The sequence below is a fragment of the Camarhynchus parvulus genome, chromosome 19 (genome assembly GCF_901933205.1).
Source record: "Camarhynchus parvulus chromosome 19, STF_HiC, whole genome shotgun sequence".
In the NCBI taxonomy this organism is placed as follows: domain Eukaryota; kingdom Metazoa; phylum Chordata; class Aves; order Passeriformes; family Thraupidae; genus Camarhynchus; species Camarhynchus parvulus.
Window position 1 is genome coordinate 8495470 of NC_044589.1, and position 20286 is coordinate 8515755.

Consider the following 20286-nt stretch of genomic DNA (forward strand, 5'->3'; position numbering starts at 1 on the left):
GTTTTTAGCACTGGGGAGAGGGGCTGAAATTCTGAGGTTTGCTCTTCTCTGCAGGCTGGGGAAGGCAGGAAGTTGTCTGAGAAAAGAAGAAGCTTAAAGTAAGTTTTCAAAGCAGCTGTCTAAAGATAACACAATTAATTTAAAAAAAAATATATAGCAATTTTCCTCTTTATTGGGTGTATTTAATAGCTGCTAACCAGCCTGGTGTTTGAATCTTTGCTGTTTAGATTGTGCCAGGAGTGTACAGGGGGTGAAAAAAATGAAAAAAAAAGTAATTTACTGTTGAAAATCTGCTGGTGGGATTCCTCACCCAGCTGGTTCAGTGATGTGATCACAGGGGTGGGCTTGGCTTGTGTGGAAGGAAAATAATTTATAGCACAAGCTAGGATGTTATTTTTAAAAAATTATCATAATTAATGGAAATATTGCCTTATTATTCCATGTATTTAACATTTGAACCAGAATATTGCTCTTATTTCCAATTAAGGAATTCTGCAATAAAATATCATTAAGAATTTCCTTAAGCAGGAGAGAGAACAAGAATAATCTCATAAAACAAAAATATTTCAGCCTGAAGATGCAGAACTTTAAGAATGGATGTAAGAAATGGACAGATAGATATTAATTAAATATTTTTAATATTGGAAATGGCCAGGGGATGGTGGGAAGAGTCCCTGCCCATGTCAGGGGTGGAATGGGATGGACTTTAAGGTCCAAACCCTTCTGGGATTATTAAACCTGTACTTTATACACTGAATTATTGTTATTAGGGAATAAAACCAGGGAGAAGCCTTCAGCTGACCTGAGCTCTCTGTGTTAATTACAGAGCTTTGAGGGGATGGATTTAATTGGGGTTTGCTGGGGGTGTGAGCACGCCTGCACTGCTGGGGCACAAATCTGCTGGGAAAATTCATGGATGGAGATTTCCAGGGGAAATATGGAACATCCTCATTTCTGCAGTTAGCCCTCAGAACTGGTGGAGAAGCTGGGCTGGTATTGGTGAATTTTGGGGTTAATATTGGTGAATTTTGGGGATTATTATTAATGAATTTTGGGGTTAGTACTGGTGTGGCTTGGGGTTAATATTGGTGGATTTTGAGATTAGTACTAGTGGATTTTGAGGGTTAATATTGGTGGATTTTGGGGTTAATTATGATGATTTTTGGGGTTAGTACTGGTGGATTTTGGGGTTCAATTCGTGCATTTTGTGGCTCCGCTCTGCCGCTGCTCCCCCACCGCCGGGGCCAATCCCAGCGCCCATCCCGCGCACCAGACTCCGCTAATTACCGCCGTTCATTAACCTGCGCGGGGAAAGGCGGAAATACCGCACAACCACGGGCCAGTGACCGCAGCCGCCCCTTTCCCTGCGCCGTGACCCCGGGGCCGCCGGGGCCGCGCATCCCCCGCGCATCCTGCGCGCGTCCCCGCAGCCGGGCGCGGCCCCTTTAAGAGTCCGCGCCGTGTTTGTTGTGCGGCCGCGCGAGCCGCGCTCTCATTGGCTGCGGCCGCGCGAGCCGCGCTCCCATTGGCTGCGCCCGCCGCAGCCGCTGCGTGCGGGCCCGCTGGTGCGCGCGGGAGGGACGGGAGCACCGCGTTCTGAATGGCTGCGCAAAAATGGGCTGCGGCCGGCGGTAGCCAATTCGCGGCGTGTTGCTATGTGCGGGCGGGCGCTGATTGGTTAGAGTCGATGTCGCTCAGCGCCGGTAGGGTATAAGGGGGAGGGAGCAGGGGGCGGGCGGGGAGGCGCTGCGGGCTCTGTGCGCGTCGGCGGCCGCCGCGCTCGGTCCGCGCCGGGACGCGCTCGGTGCGGCCGCGGTGAGTGAGGGCGGCACGGAGAGCGTGAGGGCGTGAGGGGCGAGCGGCCGCCGAGGAGAAGCGTCCCGGCCCGCACGCGGCGGGGCCGGGGCTGGGCGGCCGCGCGCAGCTGCGCCACAGCCGCGTCTGTGTCCGTGTGTCCCCGCGTCCCCCTCCTGCACCCGGCCCGCGGCCGCGCGGATCCCGCCGAGCATCCCCGGGGGGCTCCATCACGGCCGCTGGAGGAGATGGGGGAGCCCCCGGTGCTGGCGGTGGGAGAGCCGGGCTGGGCGAGCGGCGGCCTTTGTGTGCGCGGCCGGGCCGGGGGATGGAGGCGCGGGGGGCAACAGGTCCGGCCGGGAGGGGCTCGGTGCCACCGGGCCGGGGAGCAGCGAGGAAACGCCGGGCGAGGAAGAGGAGGAGGAGCAGAGGTGGTCGTGCCTCGCCATCCGTTCGGCTGTGGCGGTGATCGCACGGCAAGCCCTGAGCCCGCGGGTGGCACCGGGCGTGCGGGGGGCTCGGGCCGTGACCCCGCGGAGCCGCCGCAGCTTCCCCGGGGGCTCCGGGCCGGCGGCTCCGTGTGCCAGCGGTGCTGCGAGTCCCTGGAGCCCCGGCCGTGCCTGGCTGTGCCTCTGCTGCCATCGTGCCCGGGGGGACGCAGGGATTGCGGGCAGCCGGGGATGGATGCCCTGCCGGGGCAGCTCGGCTGCTCCGTGTTGTTGCTGTCTCCCCTGATAAGGGTGTAGCAGCTTCCTCTTCTGCAGAGCTCCGCTGAGGGTGAAACGGTAACGGGGTTTTGCATCTCCATAGAGACTCCTGGGTTTGATGCGGAAAAGTTCGAGGTGGCAGAAGTAGCACTGGGTTCATAGCTTCAGGTTTTAATGCTGATTGTTGAAGTCCAGCTGATTTGAAATGGTCCTGTTTAAAATGGGATTTGAACGGGGTGGGAAGAAAAGAAGTGGAATCCTCGCAGCCTTAGCCTGCAGTTTACTGGAGTGGCTCTGTCCTCACCTTTTTCTGTCTTAGAAAACAGCCAGAGCAAGGCCTGTCAGAGCAGAGTTCCTCGCATGCAGCTGGGCAAGGGCGGGACAGGGCACAGCACCTGCCCTGCCTCCCTGCCCTGCCTCCCTCAGCGCCTGCTCCCTGCTCCACATAAGGATTTTTCCTAATGCGTTTATGGTTCCTTAAAGCTGGGCAGTGCAGGGAGGCCTGTGCTGAGTGAGAGGGTTGTAAACAAGCAGATACTGAGGGAGCTTGCCTTGTAATCCGTGAGAGGATTCTGCCTGGAAAGGATGTGTTCTGTGACTTCATCCTCGCACAGCACTCCCACTGATTCTGTTCAAGACCTCATCGTGTTGGATCCACGCCTCTGGTTCCTTGTAAACATGGTGTGCTGTGTAACAGCAGTGCTGGAGCAGGGAATTGGGATGTTCTCTTTTTCTCCCTGCATCCCTGGTTCTTGTTTCCTCCTTCCTCTTGTTTCCTCCTGTGTAAAAGTGAGGGCTGGGCTTTGAAGCTGAGGTTGGGAGTGCTGTAGGGACGGCAGAGACATTGTTTTCATCTGATGGAGATGTCAAGTGCTTCTCTTATTTATTTATATTTTAGCTTTCTTTGCAGGTGTCTCTTTCCCTGTGCCAGGATTGGAATAACTGGCAAAACAGTCCTTGAGCTCGCTTGTGTCCTCTGGATCCATAGATTCTGAATAAATTATTTCCTTTCCTTGCTGCTTGGTGTGTGCAGTTGAGTCAGGGTTGTGTTGAAGCAGACAGCATCCCTACCTGTAAATCCACATTCCCTCAAAGGCTCCTTGACTCATGGATTGAAACCTGTTGCTGAGAGAGAATTTAATTAAGGAACTGGTCACTCTGGTGTAGGTCCTGGCTGGCAGTTCAGAAAGTTGGGACTTCCTTCATCTGCTGTGGTACTACAGAAGCATTGCAGGGATTGCAGAGGAGTAAAAAGCCATTTATTTCTTGTTCTTGCATCACAGCCTTGCCTTTGCTTGTGTTTGTGGAAGAAGAGACACCAATAAAGTCAGGCTTTCATTGGGTCATTAACTGGCAGAGCTTAAGCAGAGTCTTCATTAGAGGTCAGCTGTGGAGTGCTGGAGCACAGGGATCACAGAGTGGAGTCAGGAATGAGGAAATTGACAGTTCAGTTCCCTGGGCTGTTCTTGAAGCTGATCAGGATGTCCAAGATGCAGCAGAGTGTGTTTATTGCTTGGAAACCAGGATACACAGCTGTCTTTTTCCACTCCTTGATGGAGACCTGTGAGTTGGTCCTTCAGGCTCTTCCCTCTTTTCTGTGCCTGTTTGTTTGCAGGTCCTGGCTTTCAGATCCCATCACAGTAACTAATGGCTGAGGACAGGTTTCCTTTTCCTTCCAGCCCGTGGAAGAGAGGGACTGTTCTGACACAAAGATTTTTCATTTCTTTAGTACAGATCTTCAGCTGCTAAATCAGTGTCTGTTGGCTGTGTGATGCAGGTTGAGAATGTGGGTTTCTTATAGTTTGTCTTTTTGGGGAGAATAAAAACACAGTTTTCTGGGAGTGCTGTGCCCTGAACATGAATCCTGTTCCCTGTAGCCCCCATTGATCCCTGGTCCTCATCTGCCTGGATTTTGGCAGAGGGTTATCTCCCACTCTGCTTTCTGCCATGTCATTTTGCCTTTTTGTCCCCGTTTGTCAGGCTCTGTGGCTGCCCTGCAGCACATAAACTGAGTGTTCCTGATTCTTCTCCTTCTCTGCCACCTTTTACTGGACAGCCACATCTTCCAGCCTGCCTGGGAGCTTTTCCACCCTCTGCTGTGGGATGTGTTGGCCGTGGGGAGCAGCTCCGGCTCCGGAAGCCTCACTGGACTGGCCAAGCCACTTAAGGCTGCAGGAAATAACATAATTAATGAGACTTAGTTCTCCCACATCTTGTACCTGACAATCTCAAGTCACTTGACAATGCTAATTAAAGCTAATCACGCTCCTCTGTTTTTAGTAAATAGCTATTATCCCTGCTTCACTCTTGCTTTAACAAATGATAGTGCCAGGCTCTGTGAGTCAGTGGAAGTTATGGGAATGCAGACTGGTGGAGCTGCCTTCCGGTCTCCTCACCAACAGGTCCATCTAGAGATTGGTTTTTTACACCTGCTCAGGTGGAGAATGTTAAAATGTGAGCTGTTTTGCCAACTCACAAAAATATATCCTTTTTAGTCTCCTTTATTTTTTCACTGCTGTCATGACTTGTACAAAACAAAACTCCCGCAGTGGAGCAATGGCTCCTGAAAGTTCCCAAAGCTGAGGATGCTTTGAATTTGTCCTTCAGAGAAGTTTTTGATGTGCTGAGGGGGAAGGCAGAGTGGTGTCACTTCTCCTGTTTCACATTGGCACCAGGAGGACAAAACGTGGCGTGGTGTGACCTGGGCATTGCACAGCCCCAGCCATGGAGCTGCAGAAAAACCTCTGAGGTTTCACTGGTGAAATATGGCTGGAGCAAGATGTTACTAAAAACAGACTGCCCAGCATCACAAACAAAAATAAAAGATGGGGTTAATTGTTAACTGTGGGGAAATAAGAAAGCTTCAGGAGAGTCCCAGGAACTCCCAGCTCAGACGTGCGTCAGTTCTGTCACAGAACTGAGCCAGGTGAGTCAGTTCACCTGCCTTGGCAGGCTGAGAGGATATCCAGGAGGAACTAATGACAAAACCTGGCAAGGTAACAGCTGACTTGACCTTCTTAAACTAGATTCAGTTATAAAGTATCTGCCATGTGAAGATGCAAGCTGTAAATGCTCACCTGAGTTTGCCCCCTTGACACACCAAAGGGGAGTGAGAAGGATTGTGGCTGAAGTGACACAGAGCCTGTCCCTTGTTAATGCAGGAACTGTTGCATTAAAAGTGTTTCTGGCAGAGATGGGCCAGAATCCACCATTTTATCCTCAGCTTTACTCAGAACAGAATCAGATGTAGCAGGGTAGAAAATAAAGCTGCTGCCTGAGTTGTGGCAGATGAGCTGCTGGGCAGAGCAAGGCTGGGTTAAAGATTTCCTGGGAAGAACTCTCTGAGCAGGTGGGGTTTGTGGGCAGGTGAAAACTTGGGAATTTGGCAAGGAGAGCTTGTAGTAGTGAGTCATGACAGGCAGCTCTAGCAGACCCTTCTTTAATGTCTCGGAGGATATTGGAGTGATCCTTGCAGTAGATAAATGTTCTCACTGTGTTCCCTGGCTTTATCAGGGAGAAATGGATGATCCATCCTGCAGGCCCAGGTAATTGAATCCTGCTCATACCTACGTTTGCCAGAGAGGGAGATAATAAAGTGATCTGAGGAACACCACAGAAAATGCAGTGATAGGAGATTTATTTGGACAGCCAGACTGTTTTGCAATTAAAGCAAATCAAGCTGAGAAGTGAGGATGATGAAAAGCGTTTCCATTTTGTCAGTAAATGATCAGTTGGATGGGAAGAGCTTTTCCTCTCTGCCTTTTTTCATGTTGGTGCTGGAATAGCAAGGCAGGGGTCTTGTTTCATTTTGTAGAACTCTATGTGTGTGTGAATGTGGCAGAGTCCTTGTCTGGGGCTCCAGGTGTGACCTTCACCTTGAGCGTGGCTTTGTCCAGCACAGGGGTGCCTCTGAAACAGAGGAGCTGCAGCTCAGCTGATTCAGCTGCAGCACTCTTACCCCTTCCTGGGCCTGCTGGGCCTTTGCAAAATGTAGAGGAGGAAATGGAGTCACTTGTGTGTTAAATTAGCCCAGGCTGCAGCTTTTATTTGTGGCACGAGTGGGATTTGCTGGTGGGAGCAGACGGAAGCGCCGCCTGGTTCGGCATCGCTGCTTCTCCAGGAGATTTCTCCTGCTGTGCTTGGTACCTCTGGAGTGGCCTCTGCTGGAGCTGGGCCCTGGATTTGGCTGGAAGGACCTGGAGGTGGGCAGCTCACAGCTGTAATCTCGCCCTGCTGCTCCTTATCAGCAGCACAGGCTCTTCTGCATTGCAAAGATATCGCTGCCAGGCAACTGGGGAGAGTGGGAAGAGAATTCAGCCAGAGGTGTCAGTCATTGCTTGGAGAGGCTGAATCCTGCAGTCCCTGCTCCTGTGGTTTCAGAGGCAGGCCTGGAAAAAGTAATAAATTATAATCTTTCAATAATACCTTCAAATAAAAAAAGGTTTAAAGAATCCTTCTGTAATAAACCATTGAGGCAGGTGATGTCTGTCCTAGCTTGTGCCATGCCTTTTTGAGATGAAATTGGAAAGGAAAGGCTTTGATTAAAATATCCAGGATTGTTTCCTTTCCCTGCCTTCCCAGTGCTGTCTGATGGTGCTCTGGGTTGTGGGGAGAGATGAGTGAGCAGTTCTGACACTGAGTGGTCCAAGCCCAGCCTTAGGCTGTAAAGAAATCAGAAAATTCTCGTTGTCCTCTGCTCTCTGTAGTCAGGAGCCAGAAAGAAGCACCTCTGCATGATCTTCACTGAGTTATCTTAACCTGTTCTTTCCTTTCCAGTTGGCTGAGTGCTGTGATTCACACAAGGATTCCTGCTTGGAATGCAGGAGCCTTTTGGACTTGATTCTTGCATTTGAGAACCTGAAAATGCACTGGTGTGGGTTATTAAAATAAGTGAAACTTTTAAATTTGATTTTATCTCCAAATTGACTGAACCTAAATTAACTATGTAAATAAGGATTTTAGAGTGGTTTTTTAATTTTAATAGTTTAATGGGTTTTTACTGGGTTACAGTGACAAAGCTACACAGACTTCAACAAAATTCTAACCTGAAGTGAGTTTTAAAATTTGCTTTTTGTTCCTTTTCAGTTTCACCTCATTTCCCTGTACTTTCCAGGTGACCTTTAGAGGAAGCCTGTCCATCAGAGACACCAGGGGGTTTGCTGTGGGGTGCTGTATCTATTTTTGACAAGAACAATTGTGATAGACTCAGTGTGATGATCTCAAAGAGGAAGAGAAGCCACCAAACCCCAGCCTGTGAGAGGTGATTAACAGAACCAGCTTGGCAGTGGTGGCAGGGCTTTGCTGGGGTTTTTCCTGCCGGGCTGGCTGTGGAATGTGGAGCACGGCAGGTGCAGCAGGGCTGGCATCCTGCCATCCCAGAGGCTGGGATTGCCTCCTGCTGCAGCTCTTCCCGCTGCCCTCTAGTGGTTTCCTGGCAGATGTCTGGAATGCTGTGTGCCATCAGCATCACCTTCATCCATCCCTCCATCCCCTTTTCCCCATGAAGTGCTCCCTCACAGTGATGATGAGACTTCGCTTGCTAGGAGACACCCAGAGGAGGAGAAGGGGTTAAATATTATTATTTGTGTTGTAATTATGTCCATGCAGCTGATAAAAGTCAGTGCAGAGGGTTCCTGCTGGCTGTTTTCCACATTTTCTCATGTTCTTCTCCTGCTTGCAGGGTTTGGAGGATGAGCTGAGGTGTTGGAGAAGGACACTCAGGAGTCAGTGCTGAGCTCTTTGCAGTGTCACCTCAGGCAGGGTTTGAAACTGGTGCATTTCAGAAACTTGATGCTGGAGGAGTGAAGCACGTTGTGTTCACCCATCTGCTCTTTCAGCTCCTTTCTTGGCTTCCCCTTGTGTTGTTCCCTGGTTAAATTCAGGATGTTCATCCTTCCTCCCAGACCTTCCACAAGGTACATCCCACCCTCCCTCCCACCTTCAGAGGATCTGCTGCATCTTTCCCAGAGCTGTGGATCTCCAGAAGTGCCCCAAACCAGGATGTTTTGTCACCATCAGAGTACAAAATGCTCCTTTAGCAGTGCCAGGTGTCTCTGAGTGTCCAACACCTGCCTCTGATAACTCCTGTTCCATAGGGAAGCAGCACAGGGCATCAAACCCCCACTCCAGTTAGAGACCAGCTTTCCTCCAAGCTGCTTTAAGGAATATTAAGGCAGTTTTTGTCCAGAAAACCCTGGTAAGTGGCTGTATTTACCTCGAGAATTTTCTTAGACTCCTGCTCAGAGCCTGGAGCAACCCAGCTTAGGCACAGAAAACTCTCCAAACCCAATTCCTCTTGTGCTTTCCTTGCTCTGGGAATCAGCACATCTCAGATTCTTTCTCTTTTAATGAGACACCCACCAAAGGAGAAAGGTTGTGTTTCCAAATATCTGGATTATTTCAGAGCTGCTGCAAGCAGCTTTCTGTAGCACTTGCTATATTCTAATAAGTATTTCACAGGCTGAAGTTTATCTTCAAATCGAATAAATCATAAAAAAAAAACATCTCAGCCCAAACAAACCTGTTGTTTGTCCTGCCACGATGAACATTTGCATCTGAGCTGCATTGCAAATGGATTTTATTCAAAATCAGGCTTGTGTGTGATGGTTTTGTTCCCTGGCATATGGACTTGTACTCACAGTGGCCTTGTCTGGCAAGTGCTTGGCTTCCTCCCCTTTTTTGTGTTTCCTGAATTGCTGAGAGCTTTGTGTGGGAAGTGGGTGTTGGACACCCACAGGTGGAGGGTGGATTCTGAACCAAAATTTGCCCAAATGGCAAAAAGTGTGTGGTGGTTTTTCCATCAGGAAGCTGATACCTGCTCAGAGCTCAGCAGGACAGCCCAACACACCCAGGGCAGGCAGGCAAAACATTCAGCTGATTTTCCCACTGATAACCCACGATAAATGATGCTGCAAGTTTTTTTCTTTAGAATCCCTTTCTTCCTGACTTGGTGGGCATTAATTAATAGGCACAAATTCCTCTTCCATTGAATTGAGTGAGTGCATCCCAGAGATAAATTTCTCTTGAATGAGAAAAGAACAATAATGGATGATGTTGGTGGTGACAGATACTCATCTCTCTGACAGTGCTGGGCATGATGATAAAGTGAACAAACCTTCTTTTGTTCTTTTTTAAAGTGAGGGCAATGACTCCAGAGCTGCCCACTGCCCGTGATGCTGATGAACATGAGCTCATCATTCTGAAAACCAGAGGCACAGCCCAAATTCATCCTGTGCCTTTGTTCTGCAGCAGAACAAATGCACTGTTAGCTGGTAATTGTCTCTTAATTCAAATGTAGTTGTCATTAGGACATGAAAAATCCACGGGGTTGGGTTTTGCATTGCTGGGAGCCACTGAATACATTTCAAAATTGTATTTAAGGCAGAAATTGGTCCTTATAAGCTGCTGGCTGTGCTTGTAGAATGTCAGAATGCATTTCCTGTAGGTTTTACCTCCTCTCCCACACTGGTGAGGACAGAGCTCTTGGTAGACAATGCACATGTGGTCAGACTGTGTCAAAGTGGTGTCTTGATAAATTATGGCTGAGCTTATCTGAAGTTTTTATTCAAGGCATTTTCTTAACAAGGCTTCCCACCAAGATCTTGGCTCACAAATCTTTGTTCTCTGCCCTGCCTGGAGCAGAGATGGAGTTTGCCTTCTCAGCACAGCCCTGAGAACAGGAATTACAGTTCCTCTGATACCATCTCGCCTGAATATTTTTTTTTGGTCTGCTTTTAAAAGGTCAAATGTTTTTTTGCTGATGTTCAATGTGTTATGAGGTCAAATAAATGAATGCTCATGAACTGCTTTTGCAGAAAGCTGTGTGCAGCAGATAATTCCTGTGTGTGTGTTCATTGCTCTGTCAGATAAATGCAGCTGTAGGATTTCCTGCTTTATTCATTGTTCTGGAGCATTGATGCTTAGCAGGTCTGGACAGAGGGGTCAGCAAGCAGCAAATTAAAGGATTGCTGGGATATTGTTCTGGTTGGGCTTTATTTATCTCTGCACTGGGCTCTGGGGGTGCCTGGGGATTACCTTCTGCAGCTGATGGGGAAGGGGAAGGTTTGCTATGGCAGGATGGAGGTGGTAAAAGTGGTGATGGATTATTTCACTGATCCATGCTGAAGTGGAGGTGAGGGGGGGCTGCACCATTTCATTACAAATCCAGCCTGAGGTTTAGACACAATCTGGATTCTCATTCAGGAATCAGCTGAGGTGATTGCCAGTCCTTCCTTGTGCTTCCCTCCAGCTCTGCCCAAGGGAATCTGTCTGCAGGGATCCAGCTGCAGTTGGCCCCAGGAAGGGCACATTTTGTCTCCTCCTTCCCTGGAGCCTCACAGGTTCCAGGCTCTGGGATAAAACACATCAGCTGCTCAACCAGGGCCCTGGAATCTGGGGATGGTTTTGTAGCAGCTGAAAATGAGGATTCTGCTTTGCTTTACATCTGGTTTCTGCCCTGTTGCTAATTTAGGCTGCAGTCCTTGAGTGCTTCTCACCTTGGATGGGAAAACAATGCTGACTAATGCAGAGCTCAGTTCTGACAAAATTCTGGTGCACACAGAGAGAACTGGGGCAGGATACAGGTGAAGACTGATTTATCTTCCTGATTTATCTTCCTTGTCTGATGAGTGTAAAAGGCAAATCCTGCTGAAATCCAGAGCTGCAGCTGTGGAGCAAACAGTGCCCAGTCCTTATCAATTGGCCAGGTAAATCCCTGGCAAAACCTCATCTGGACTGGACAGGAGAGGGGTGAGCTCCTCACAAGCTGGGAAATGAACCCCTCTGTGTCAGGAGGGGTCCTGCTCAGCTGTGGCTGTAACTTTAATTGGAAAAGGTTAATCTGATTAGTTGGTATTTGCAAAAAAAGCTTTAGGAATGAGCACTGCTGTGGAAGTGCTGACTGTTATGATCATGATGGATATGCTTGATCAGCAGTTTGCCTGATGAGCAAGATGCTTTTTTTCCTATTTGACTGTGAGGGAGCTGCCTCCTGGAGAGCAGAAGAAAAATATTTCAGAAAAAAAGGGGGAAAAATGGGTATCTTGTTGTTTTGCAGGATTCTGCCTCCTGTTGAGCTCTCTGTGTGGTCCTGGTCCCTCTGGTACCAGGCAGAGGGAATATTTCCAGGAGAAGGGAGTGACAGGACAAGGGGAACGGCTTCACACTGATAGAGAGGAGCTTTGGGGTAGGGATCACCTAAAAATCCTTCCCTGTGAGGGTGGGGAGGCCTGGCACAGGCTGCTCCATCCCTGGAGGTGTCCAAGCCAGGCTGGACAGAGCTCTGGACACCCTGGGACAGTGTCCATGGCTTGGATACCTTGAATCTGCTTTATCAACCATGGCAAGCTTGGGGACGTGTTGGAGGCAGGGTTCTCCTGGATGCCTGAGATGTTATTGCTGGTTTTCTTTATTTTGGGGGTGAAGTTGGTGTTGTTCCATGTTTGACCCACAAAGTGCAGGCTCAGAAGTTGAGCAGAATCACATGGCAAGGAAAATCCTCCTGGGAGGAGCAGCCAGAGTTCGTGATTAATTTGCAGAGCGTGCATGCACGCCATGGATCCGGGAGGGAGGGGAGCTGCTTCTGCTTCCTTTGTGCTTTTCCATCCTCAAAAGGAACACTTGTAGCTGGTTAGACTTTTATAGGTGTGGGATCTGAAAACTCCATTTCTGCCAAGAAAAAAAGACCCAGACTTGAGCTGCCTTGCGGGTGCTGTCAGATGATGTTGGAGTGTAAAATGGTGTTTCCATCCTGAATGGGGTTTTTAACTGTCTCTTGCTATCAGGAGTAGTCTTCAGAGGCTGTGCCTTGCTTTGGCTGCTGTCAGATGTTCAGATAAAAAAAAATAAAATACTGGAGTGCAGTTTATAGAGTAGCTTCTAGCTTCAGAGCTTGCAGGGAGTTCTAAAGGAGAGTAATGAAGGAATCCTGCATTTCCCATGGGGAAAGTAGGGCAGAATGGAGAGAAAAACTGGTTTGGTGACTCATGGCCTTAGAAAATCCAGGTCCAGCTCTCATTTTTCCCACAGCAGTGAGTCAGGCAGGGAACAGGGGGCTGGCTCTGCTCCCCACTTTCTCCCTGGCTGGGTAGGAATCGCCTCCACTCCTCTGCAGGCATTTCCAGAGCCACAGAGTGCAGGAAGAATGAGTGCAGAACAGCAGCAGGGAGGTGTGAGGGCAGCCAGCATGTGAATAAAGATCTGTGCTGCTGATCTAATCCCTGGGCATCACTCCTGTCTCCTAAATCCAGCCCTAAATCCCCCTGCGGGCTGCGAGCTCAGTGCTGTGTCTGCTTTCCACCGCAGGTTTCTGTGCAATCCCCCGCTTGCTCGTGCCCAAATCCCTTCGTCTGGAGCATCACCAGCGTGTGGAGCCTGCCCCACACAGCCCATCCCTGCCAAACCACGGCCTTTACCTGCGTGTTCCGCTGTTTCCCGTGCGACCCCTCCTGCGGGAGCGCCTCCTGGGCCACCCCCGACTTCAGCCAGCGCTCCGTGGCTCCAATGGTGAAGATGACAAGGTCCAAGACTTTCCAGGCGTATCTGCCTTCCTGCCACAGGACCTACAGCTGCATCCACTGCAGGGCTCACCTGGCCAACCACGATGAGCTCATCTCCAAGGTAGGTGCTCCCCGGAGCCGGCGTTCCCTCACGTTGTGTCAGCACGTTTCTCTTCACAGCAAGGCACAATTCTTCCCAAGAATATTTCTGGGTTTCACATTCTCTGAACCTCAGAGAAAGGAAAAACAATTATTATTTGCTGTGCCTGTGTTTGTACAAAACTAGAATGCAGTATGGAGGTTCTTTACCCACAGTGATGGTGTTTTGGTTCCTTGGTTCAGGGCCAAGTGTGTAGCCCCACATTTCTCTTCACAGAGAACAGCCAGGCACAATTCTTCCCAAAAATATTCTTATCTCATTTGTTGTGGCCGTGTTTGTGCAAAAGCAGAATGCAATATGGAGGTTATTTACCCAAAGTGATGGTTTTTGTTTCCTTGGCCTGTCAGGGCCAGGGGTGTGTGTGTGTGTGTCAGGACTGTGGGCTGACAGTCACGAGATTCTGTGCAGTTGTGTGCAGAGCTGAGTGCTTGGCAGATTCACTTCAGATGTAATGTAATACAATGTAATACAGTATAGAATAATATAGTATAATAAAGTAATTAATTAGCCTTCTGATAAGATGGAGTCAGATGCATCATTTCTCCCTGCAAATACTATAACGTTGCACATCAGTGGCTGTGGAAGTGCTTGGCCTCACCCAGCTGCCTTTTCCCTTGGAAAATGGGCTCTCATCCCAAAGGATCTGTTTGTGAGCTGCTGCTTTTGTGTTAACTGCTTGGGGTCTTCACCATCCTCACAAGTGTACTGATCTCTCCTCTCTGGTGACCAGGGAATGGCTGCAGCTGGGCCAGGGCAGGTTTAGTTGGATATCAGGAGAAGGTTTTCACCCCCAGGGTGGCTGAGCACTGAAAGGGGCTCCCCAGGGTTTGGTCACTGCACCAAATCTGGCTGAATTCAGGAACCATTTGGACAGAGCTCTCAGCACAGGGTGGGATTGTTGGGGTGTCCTGTGCTGGAGTTGAACTCAGTGATCCTGATGAGTCCCTTCCAACTCTTGAGGGGTGTTGGGATAAGCTAAATTAAAATCTCTCAGAGCCAGTAAGTGTTTTGATGTAGAAGGAGCAGGCCAGTCAGAGGAGCTTGTTGTGAAGTGGGAAAATGAAACCTTCCCAGTGTGTGCTGGAGCCTGGCTGTGGTCAGCTCCCGGGGCTCAGCTGCCTTGCAATAACTGTTCCATGAAGTTTGTTCAGCTTATAAAATCTGTGCTCAGAAAAAACAGCCCCAGCCAGAGATTGATGAGCTGTGCTGAGTGGGAATGGTGCAGTGGGCTCTGTGTGTGCAGCTTGAATGGTTCAGCTTCTTGGATCACCAGGGACAGAGGGGCTGTGCCCCTTGGAAAGGGGTTTGAAGTGTAAATGCAGCAGCATCTCTGCCCTGGAGGTGAAATTGCTTCACCTATGGGCCAGCTGGGTGACTCCAGGCTCCTGTGCCCAGCTGGGATGGGGCAGTGACTGCCTGGATTTTTATTTGGTGCCCTGGATGTTGTGTTGGGACACAGAAAATGCTTTACTGGATGAGGAAGGAGGCTTGTTTTCCTTGCTGTTTTTACAGTAGATTCAAGTTTGTGCTCTGCTTTTGTTTCTTGACACAGCTGGTCCCCAGCCAAGTTAAAACAAGGCTGTACATTCCCAGTGCTTTCACCTTTGATGCTTCCTTGCCCTCCTTGTTCCAGGTCCGTGCTCCAATGCAGCCAGCTCTGCAGGTTAAGGAGCTTCCAGCAGGGCAGTGCCAGTGCTGCCAACTGCTTGGAATTTGAGCTTCTAGCCCAGAAGCTGCCCAGGAATGCTGACTGCTAAAATACGGATAGGAGAGGGAAAGGAGGGAAGCACAATGTGACTTTTGGAAGTGTTAATTCCAGTGTGCTCTGGGACCTGCTCCTTCTAAAAGTTCATTCTAGTCCAAGGTGTGAATTAATAGTTGGGACCACATCGCTGGTGGAACCACCAGCAGGTCATGGAATTTGAATGCAGAGGGTTTGGGGTTTCAGGGTTTGTTTCTCAGGGTTGTAAACATGAATGAAAACACATTCTTTGTATAATTGGAAACCTTATAAAAGTCGTTGTGCAATCGTGGCTTGTACAAGTGGTGTTTGACAGAGCAGAAGGGCAGTCCCTGCCTCAAGGGGCTTCCAAATGTGGAGGAACTTCCCCAGGCAAACTGAAATAGTGGCTTTTTTATCTGTTTGAGCTCAGTGTGCAGAAGGGCTCGGGGAGATGTTTCAGTCCTTTCATCACAGCCTTATGCTCATATCCCTGAAACAGGCACTGCAGTTTGCCGTGCTGCTTTCCCACATGGAAACGTGGCAGAGGAAAAGGGAGGAACAGGGATGGAAAAGGGAGTGGGAGACTCTGCAAAAATGGGAGCAGCTGCAGCTCATCCTGAACCTGACTGTGCCATGGGATCCAGGCAGCCCAAATGACTCCATCCTTGGAACCATTCCCCACAAAGCAGGCTTTTATGTAACAGCAGGGTGCTGGGGATTTGCCTCCGTGAAATGAATTCCTGTGCTCCTTTTGCCCTGAGCGGTGCAGAGACCACAGCAGAGCTGGGCTGCTCTGCACTCCAGGAGCTTTTTAGCTCCTCTGGATGCTCACAAGTTGCAGCCTGGGCTGGAGCTGTTGGATGAAACACAACTGGAGCTGAATCCCAGGATTGTTCTTGTTTCATTCCCTCTCCATCTCCCAAGTTTTCCCCTCTCAGCCCTTCAGCACAAGTGTTAACTTAATTCTGGCTTCAAAAGTGTTTTGCCAGCACCAGGTATCCAAAACTCTTAGACAAATATGCCTTGGCAGGGCAGTTTTTTGCTCCTTTCTCTACTTCAGGAAAACCTTGTGCTTTAAAAGGGGTGGAAGGTTTCTCAATAAACCATTGCTATTTAAAGAAAACAATCGATGCTGAGACTTTTAAGAAAATCCAAAGCTGTTACATGAAGCCAGTGACCAAAATGTTGCTTACTTGGCCTTTTATCTCCTGCAGCCTGAGGGAGAAAGTGGTTTAGTGTGTCTGATTTTGTAACAGGATCTAAATTGTAGGTTGGACTGTCTGGCCAAGAAAGGCCTTATTGACTTAGGAAATATTAAGGTGATCAGATAAATTGGGTGGAGTGAGTAGTTTTCCTTTCTGTGTTCCTTTGGTGTCTGGCTTAGCATGAGTGGAGGTTCTTGTTCCCTTGGAGCAATGCATCATTTAAAAGGCTGTGCCAAATTTAGTACATACTCTTGTTTCACTGCTTTTTCCAGTGCATAAGTGGGCTGAGACTTTGGGAACTCAACCCTGCCCTGCAACAGATTCCTGTGTGACCTTGAGGAAGTCACTGGATGCCTTTGTTCTTCTTTTTCCCCACCTGAAATGCTGCTTGGAGGGTTTTGGAGCAGGTCCTTTCTGCTCCTCCAAATTAGTACAGGCTGTCCCAGTCCTCTTTTGTTTTAATGTAAAAACAAAATCACTGTGCCAGGCAACCATACTTAAAAATCATATTTCAATGCCAAAAAAATAAGTGAAAGGTACTTCTTGTTACAGGCACAACATCCCATGGTTTTTAGAATGTTTGAGAAAAATATATATTCATCATCAATGTCTCCAGGAAGGAGACACAGGAGTTTTTCTTTTACATCATTTTCTGTTGGGGCCTGAGGGGAACAGCCAACAAAATAAGACATTTACCAAGTAAAGTTAAACAAAGTTTTCAAACTGGCAGGGGTGATGCTGATTTTTACCTACTCTGAGTTATTTCAGCTCTTTCTGTTGGAATCCACATGAACTTAAAGGAGGATGGGAACAAGAGCAGAAAGATCCAGGCCAGAGATGCCACTGAGTGTCTTGGGTGCTGATTTTTTGTGCTATGTGAGCAGTAATTCAGCAGAAATGTCCCTGATTATGGAAATATGTGGAGAATGTCTTGTGGGCGTCCTGCAGTTTCTTTTTTTTCCCTGAATTAACTGTGATCCAACTGCTAAACATTACTCAGTGATGTATCCTCTGAAGTTAGCCCGAGGCTTGCTGGGGAAATTTAATGTTTTCCTTTGATGTCTGCATGGAACCTCAGCTGAACATGAATGGGAAATTCTTCAGCACAAAAGGCTGCAGCTCCTCCAGGCTGAGAATTTAGGAAAAATCCAGGACTCCTGTGTGCCTGACTTTCTCATTTGGGGCCGGGCTGTTAATGAGGGAGCACTGAGAAGCTCTTTTTGATCTTCTCAGCCGAGAGCTGGGAGGATGATCGGGAAAATTCCCTCCCAATCCTTGTGGCCTCTCTCTTTCCTGGCTGCTGGAGCCTGAGCCTGGTGGTTCAGCAGCTCTTGGGGAGATTTATGGCTCGTGGAAAGCATCAAACTGTGCTCCATCTTGCAGCTGGAGGATCTGAAAAGGATTTGAGGCTTTGGTGCTTCCACAGGAGCTGTGGATGAATTCAGCTGCTTGGGAGCGTTTGGGGCACCACGCACAGGTGAAAGGAGCAGCAGTTTTGGGGGTTTTTGGTGCAAGGAGCAGCAGTTTTGGGGTTTTTTGGTGAAAGGAGCAGCAGTTTTTGGGGTTTTCGTGCAAGCGGCAGCAGTTTTTGGGGTTTTGGTTTGGCTCTTTGCTTTTTTTCCTTTCTTTCATGTGGACAAGGCAGTGTTTAATGTTCTTTATGGCTTTGACTTCTCAGGAACCAGCTGATATTTGTAGTTCAGTTCACTTTGAAGATGTGAAGTTATTTGCTGGGTGAGGGCAGCATGCACACAAGGTAGAGCAATAAATGTGAAATTACAACGAGGTAATCTTTAACCTAATGGAAAAAGAGGCATTTAATAAATGTCCAAGACATGTCTGATGAAAATCCTGCATTTCCATCATAGGAAAAACCAGTGTATGAGGTGAGAGGGGTATTCCCTTCTCAAGGGTAAAGTTCTTGGTTTTCATTACACAGATTTTATTCTTGCTTTAAAGTAGGTCTTGTTCCTTCCCAAATATGAATTGAAGTTCCCAGCTCACAGTAATGAGCTCTGAAGGCCAGGAGGAGCCATCCCATCCTCACACCTGAGCTCCTCTGGGGCATGGGCCAGTGGGTTTCACCAGGATTGCAGCAATTCTTTCAGGAAAAGCATTTAGTCTCCATTTGAAGACTTCAGGAGGGGAAATTCACTGCTCCCTTTGGTCATTTTTTTTCCCAGTGGTTAATCATCCTTACTATTAAAAATCAGAGACTTTGAATTTAGATTTGTCTGACTTGTGCTTCTTGTCATTGGCCATGATTTTATTTCTTTTGCTAATAAAATACATCAGCAGTCCCTGCTCTTCTCCTGTAAAAGGTCTGCAGTAACCAAAGTCACTCTTGATCAGTTTTTGGACAGACTAAACAGATTCAGCTCTGTCATGGTGCAATCTGATTTTTTTCCAGTTTCACATAATTTTTGTGGTTCTCTTCTACATTTTTAGCATTTCAGTCTCTTTTTTAGGGATGGAAACAGAGCTGGTCTCACTGCTGCAGCCTCAGGCTCTGCACAGCAGCATCTTTTCAGCTCCCCCATTTCATAATTGTATCAGTCTCAGTGGCTCAGCCCTGCACAGAAATCTTCTGTTCATTTATTTGCTGGGAGCTCTTCATGCACCAGATTTATCCATTTTATGCACATTTCTAGAAGCTGTCCAGTAGCTTTTGGATCCTCCTTTCCAGCTCTTGTTCCCTAATGAATTTGCCACTTCCAGGCATTATTCAGAGCTTGCTCTTAATTGCAAATATTAGAGTTGGAGCAGTAAGTGATAAACAGCAAAGCAGCTCCGGGAAAAGTCATTAGGAGATTTTTTAGCTCCCATTTCAGTGCTGTGAACGTGAGGGGGGAAAAGCACCTTGTAATTCTTGGCTTCCATGAAGTTTAAAATGAAATTGCAGGTCGAGAGGATTGCAGTGCTCAGTAGAACAATGTGTCATCAGAGCTTTTCCTCCAGCTTCTCAGCAGGAGATGCAGCCTTAATTCGAATTTTCCAGACAAATCCATGCCCAGAACCCTTTCTGGGCAGGTTGGTGTTGGCATGAGGAGGGCAGAGGGTCTGGGGCTGTTATTTGAGTCCCTCAGCTCCGTGCTTGGGAGGGAACAAACAAACAAGGAGTGCCCTTTGCAGGGAGAAGTCAGGATGTGAAACCCGAGCTGGGCAAGGAGAATTTGTGGTGCCCAGTCTATAATCCATCCACTTCAATGTGATCCTGCTGTCCTGTGGAATTGCTTCCTCTGGGCTTTACCCTGCCAGTGTTCCCTGAGATCCTGCTGTCCATAATGGGATTGGAGAGAGTCAGGATCAGGTTGTTTCATTTAGCCAGGATATTGCTGTTTAACAGAAAAAGCCCAAGGTAATTTGTACCTCCTTGCATAATTGTGTTTATGCAGCAATTAACTGCTGTGTGATTTTTAAAATATTTCATTCTGTTCCAAAAGAAGGAGGAAAAAGGTAATAAATCACAGGAGTTTAGAATTCCCTGTCAAGGAGGAGGGACAAGGTAAAAATGGATTTTTCTAATCCATCACTTTCTTCATGGAAACAGCTCTCCTTTCATCTGCTGCTTCCTCTGCCTTAGAATTGATGACCTGGGCATAAATGAAATATTGTTCCCATTTATTATCCAGGGAGCTGCCAGGGAGGAAGGACAGTTGAATCATCAGGGGTTTTTGCTGCAGCTGCTGCAAATCCTCAACAACTGGAGCTGGGAGCTGGTGAGGTCTGAGCCCTCCTGGGAGCTTCAGCTCTTGCAAAAGGAGGGAATTCCAGCAGAACCCAGGGCTTGCTCCTGGGAGCAGCTGCCCTGGGAATTTCCCTTGCAGGTGTGTGCTTTTAATCTGATTTCTCCTTGTGAGAGCAGCCCAGGAACAACACAGAGCTCTGGTTTAATCTGTAATTTAATCACACAAAACCAGGGGGGCAGCACGGGGGGGGCTTTTCCCACCTGCCACCTTTGGGGAGAGGACCCTGAGGAGTGCCTGGGGATAATTTCAATTTGAGAGCAGCAGGAAATGCTGTCTGAGGGCCTCACATGTGCTCGGGGGGAGCTGCTGTGTCTGGCAGGCAGCAGCACATCCCTGCAGGAATCCTCTGCAGCTTTCCTCATCCAGCAGGGCTGGAATGGGCAAGGACTGAGGCTCAGGCAGAAAGGAAACTCTGCCCACTCTCCTCTCCTAAAATGCACCTTGGAACCACA

The 20286-nt window shown here is 48.5% G+C and overlaps 1 protein-coding gene across 1 annotated transcript in view; it reads left to right on the forward strand.

Moving 5' to 3' along the window:
- Window positions 1–1758: 1758 nt before the first annotated feature.
- The window catches only part of YPEL2 (yippee like 2), a 31785-nt gene continuing 13257 nt past the window's right edge, over window positions 1759–20286 (forward strand). The window contains exons 1-2 of the mRNA XM_030962713.1: window positions 1759–1815; window positions 12804–13118. Of these exons, the coding sequence (XP_030818573.1) occupies window positions 13002–13118 (117 nt within the window). The 5' untranslated portion in view covers window positions 1759–1815; window positions 12804–13001. The remainder of the gene's footprint in view (window positions 1816–12803; window positions 13119–20286) is intronic.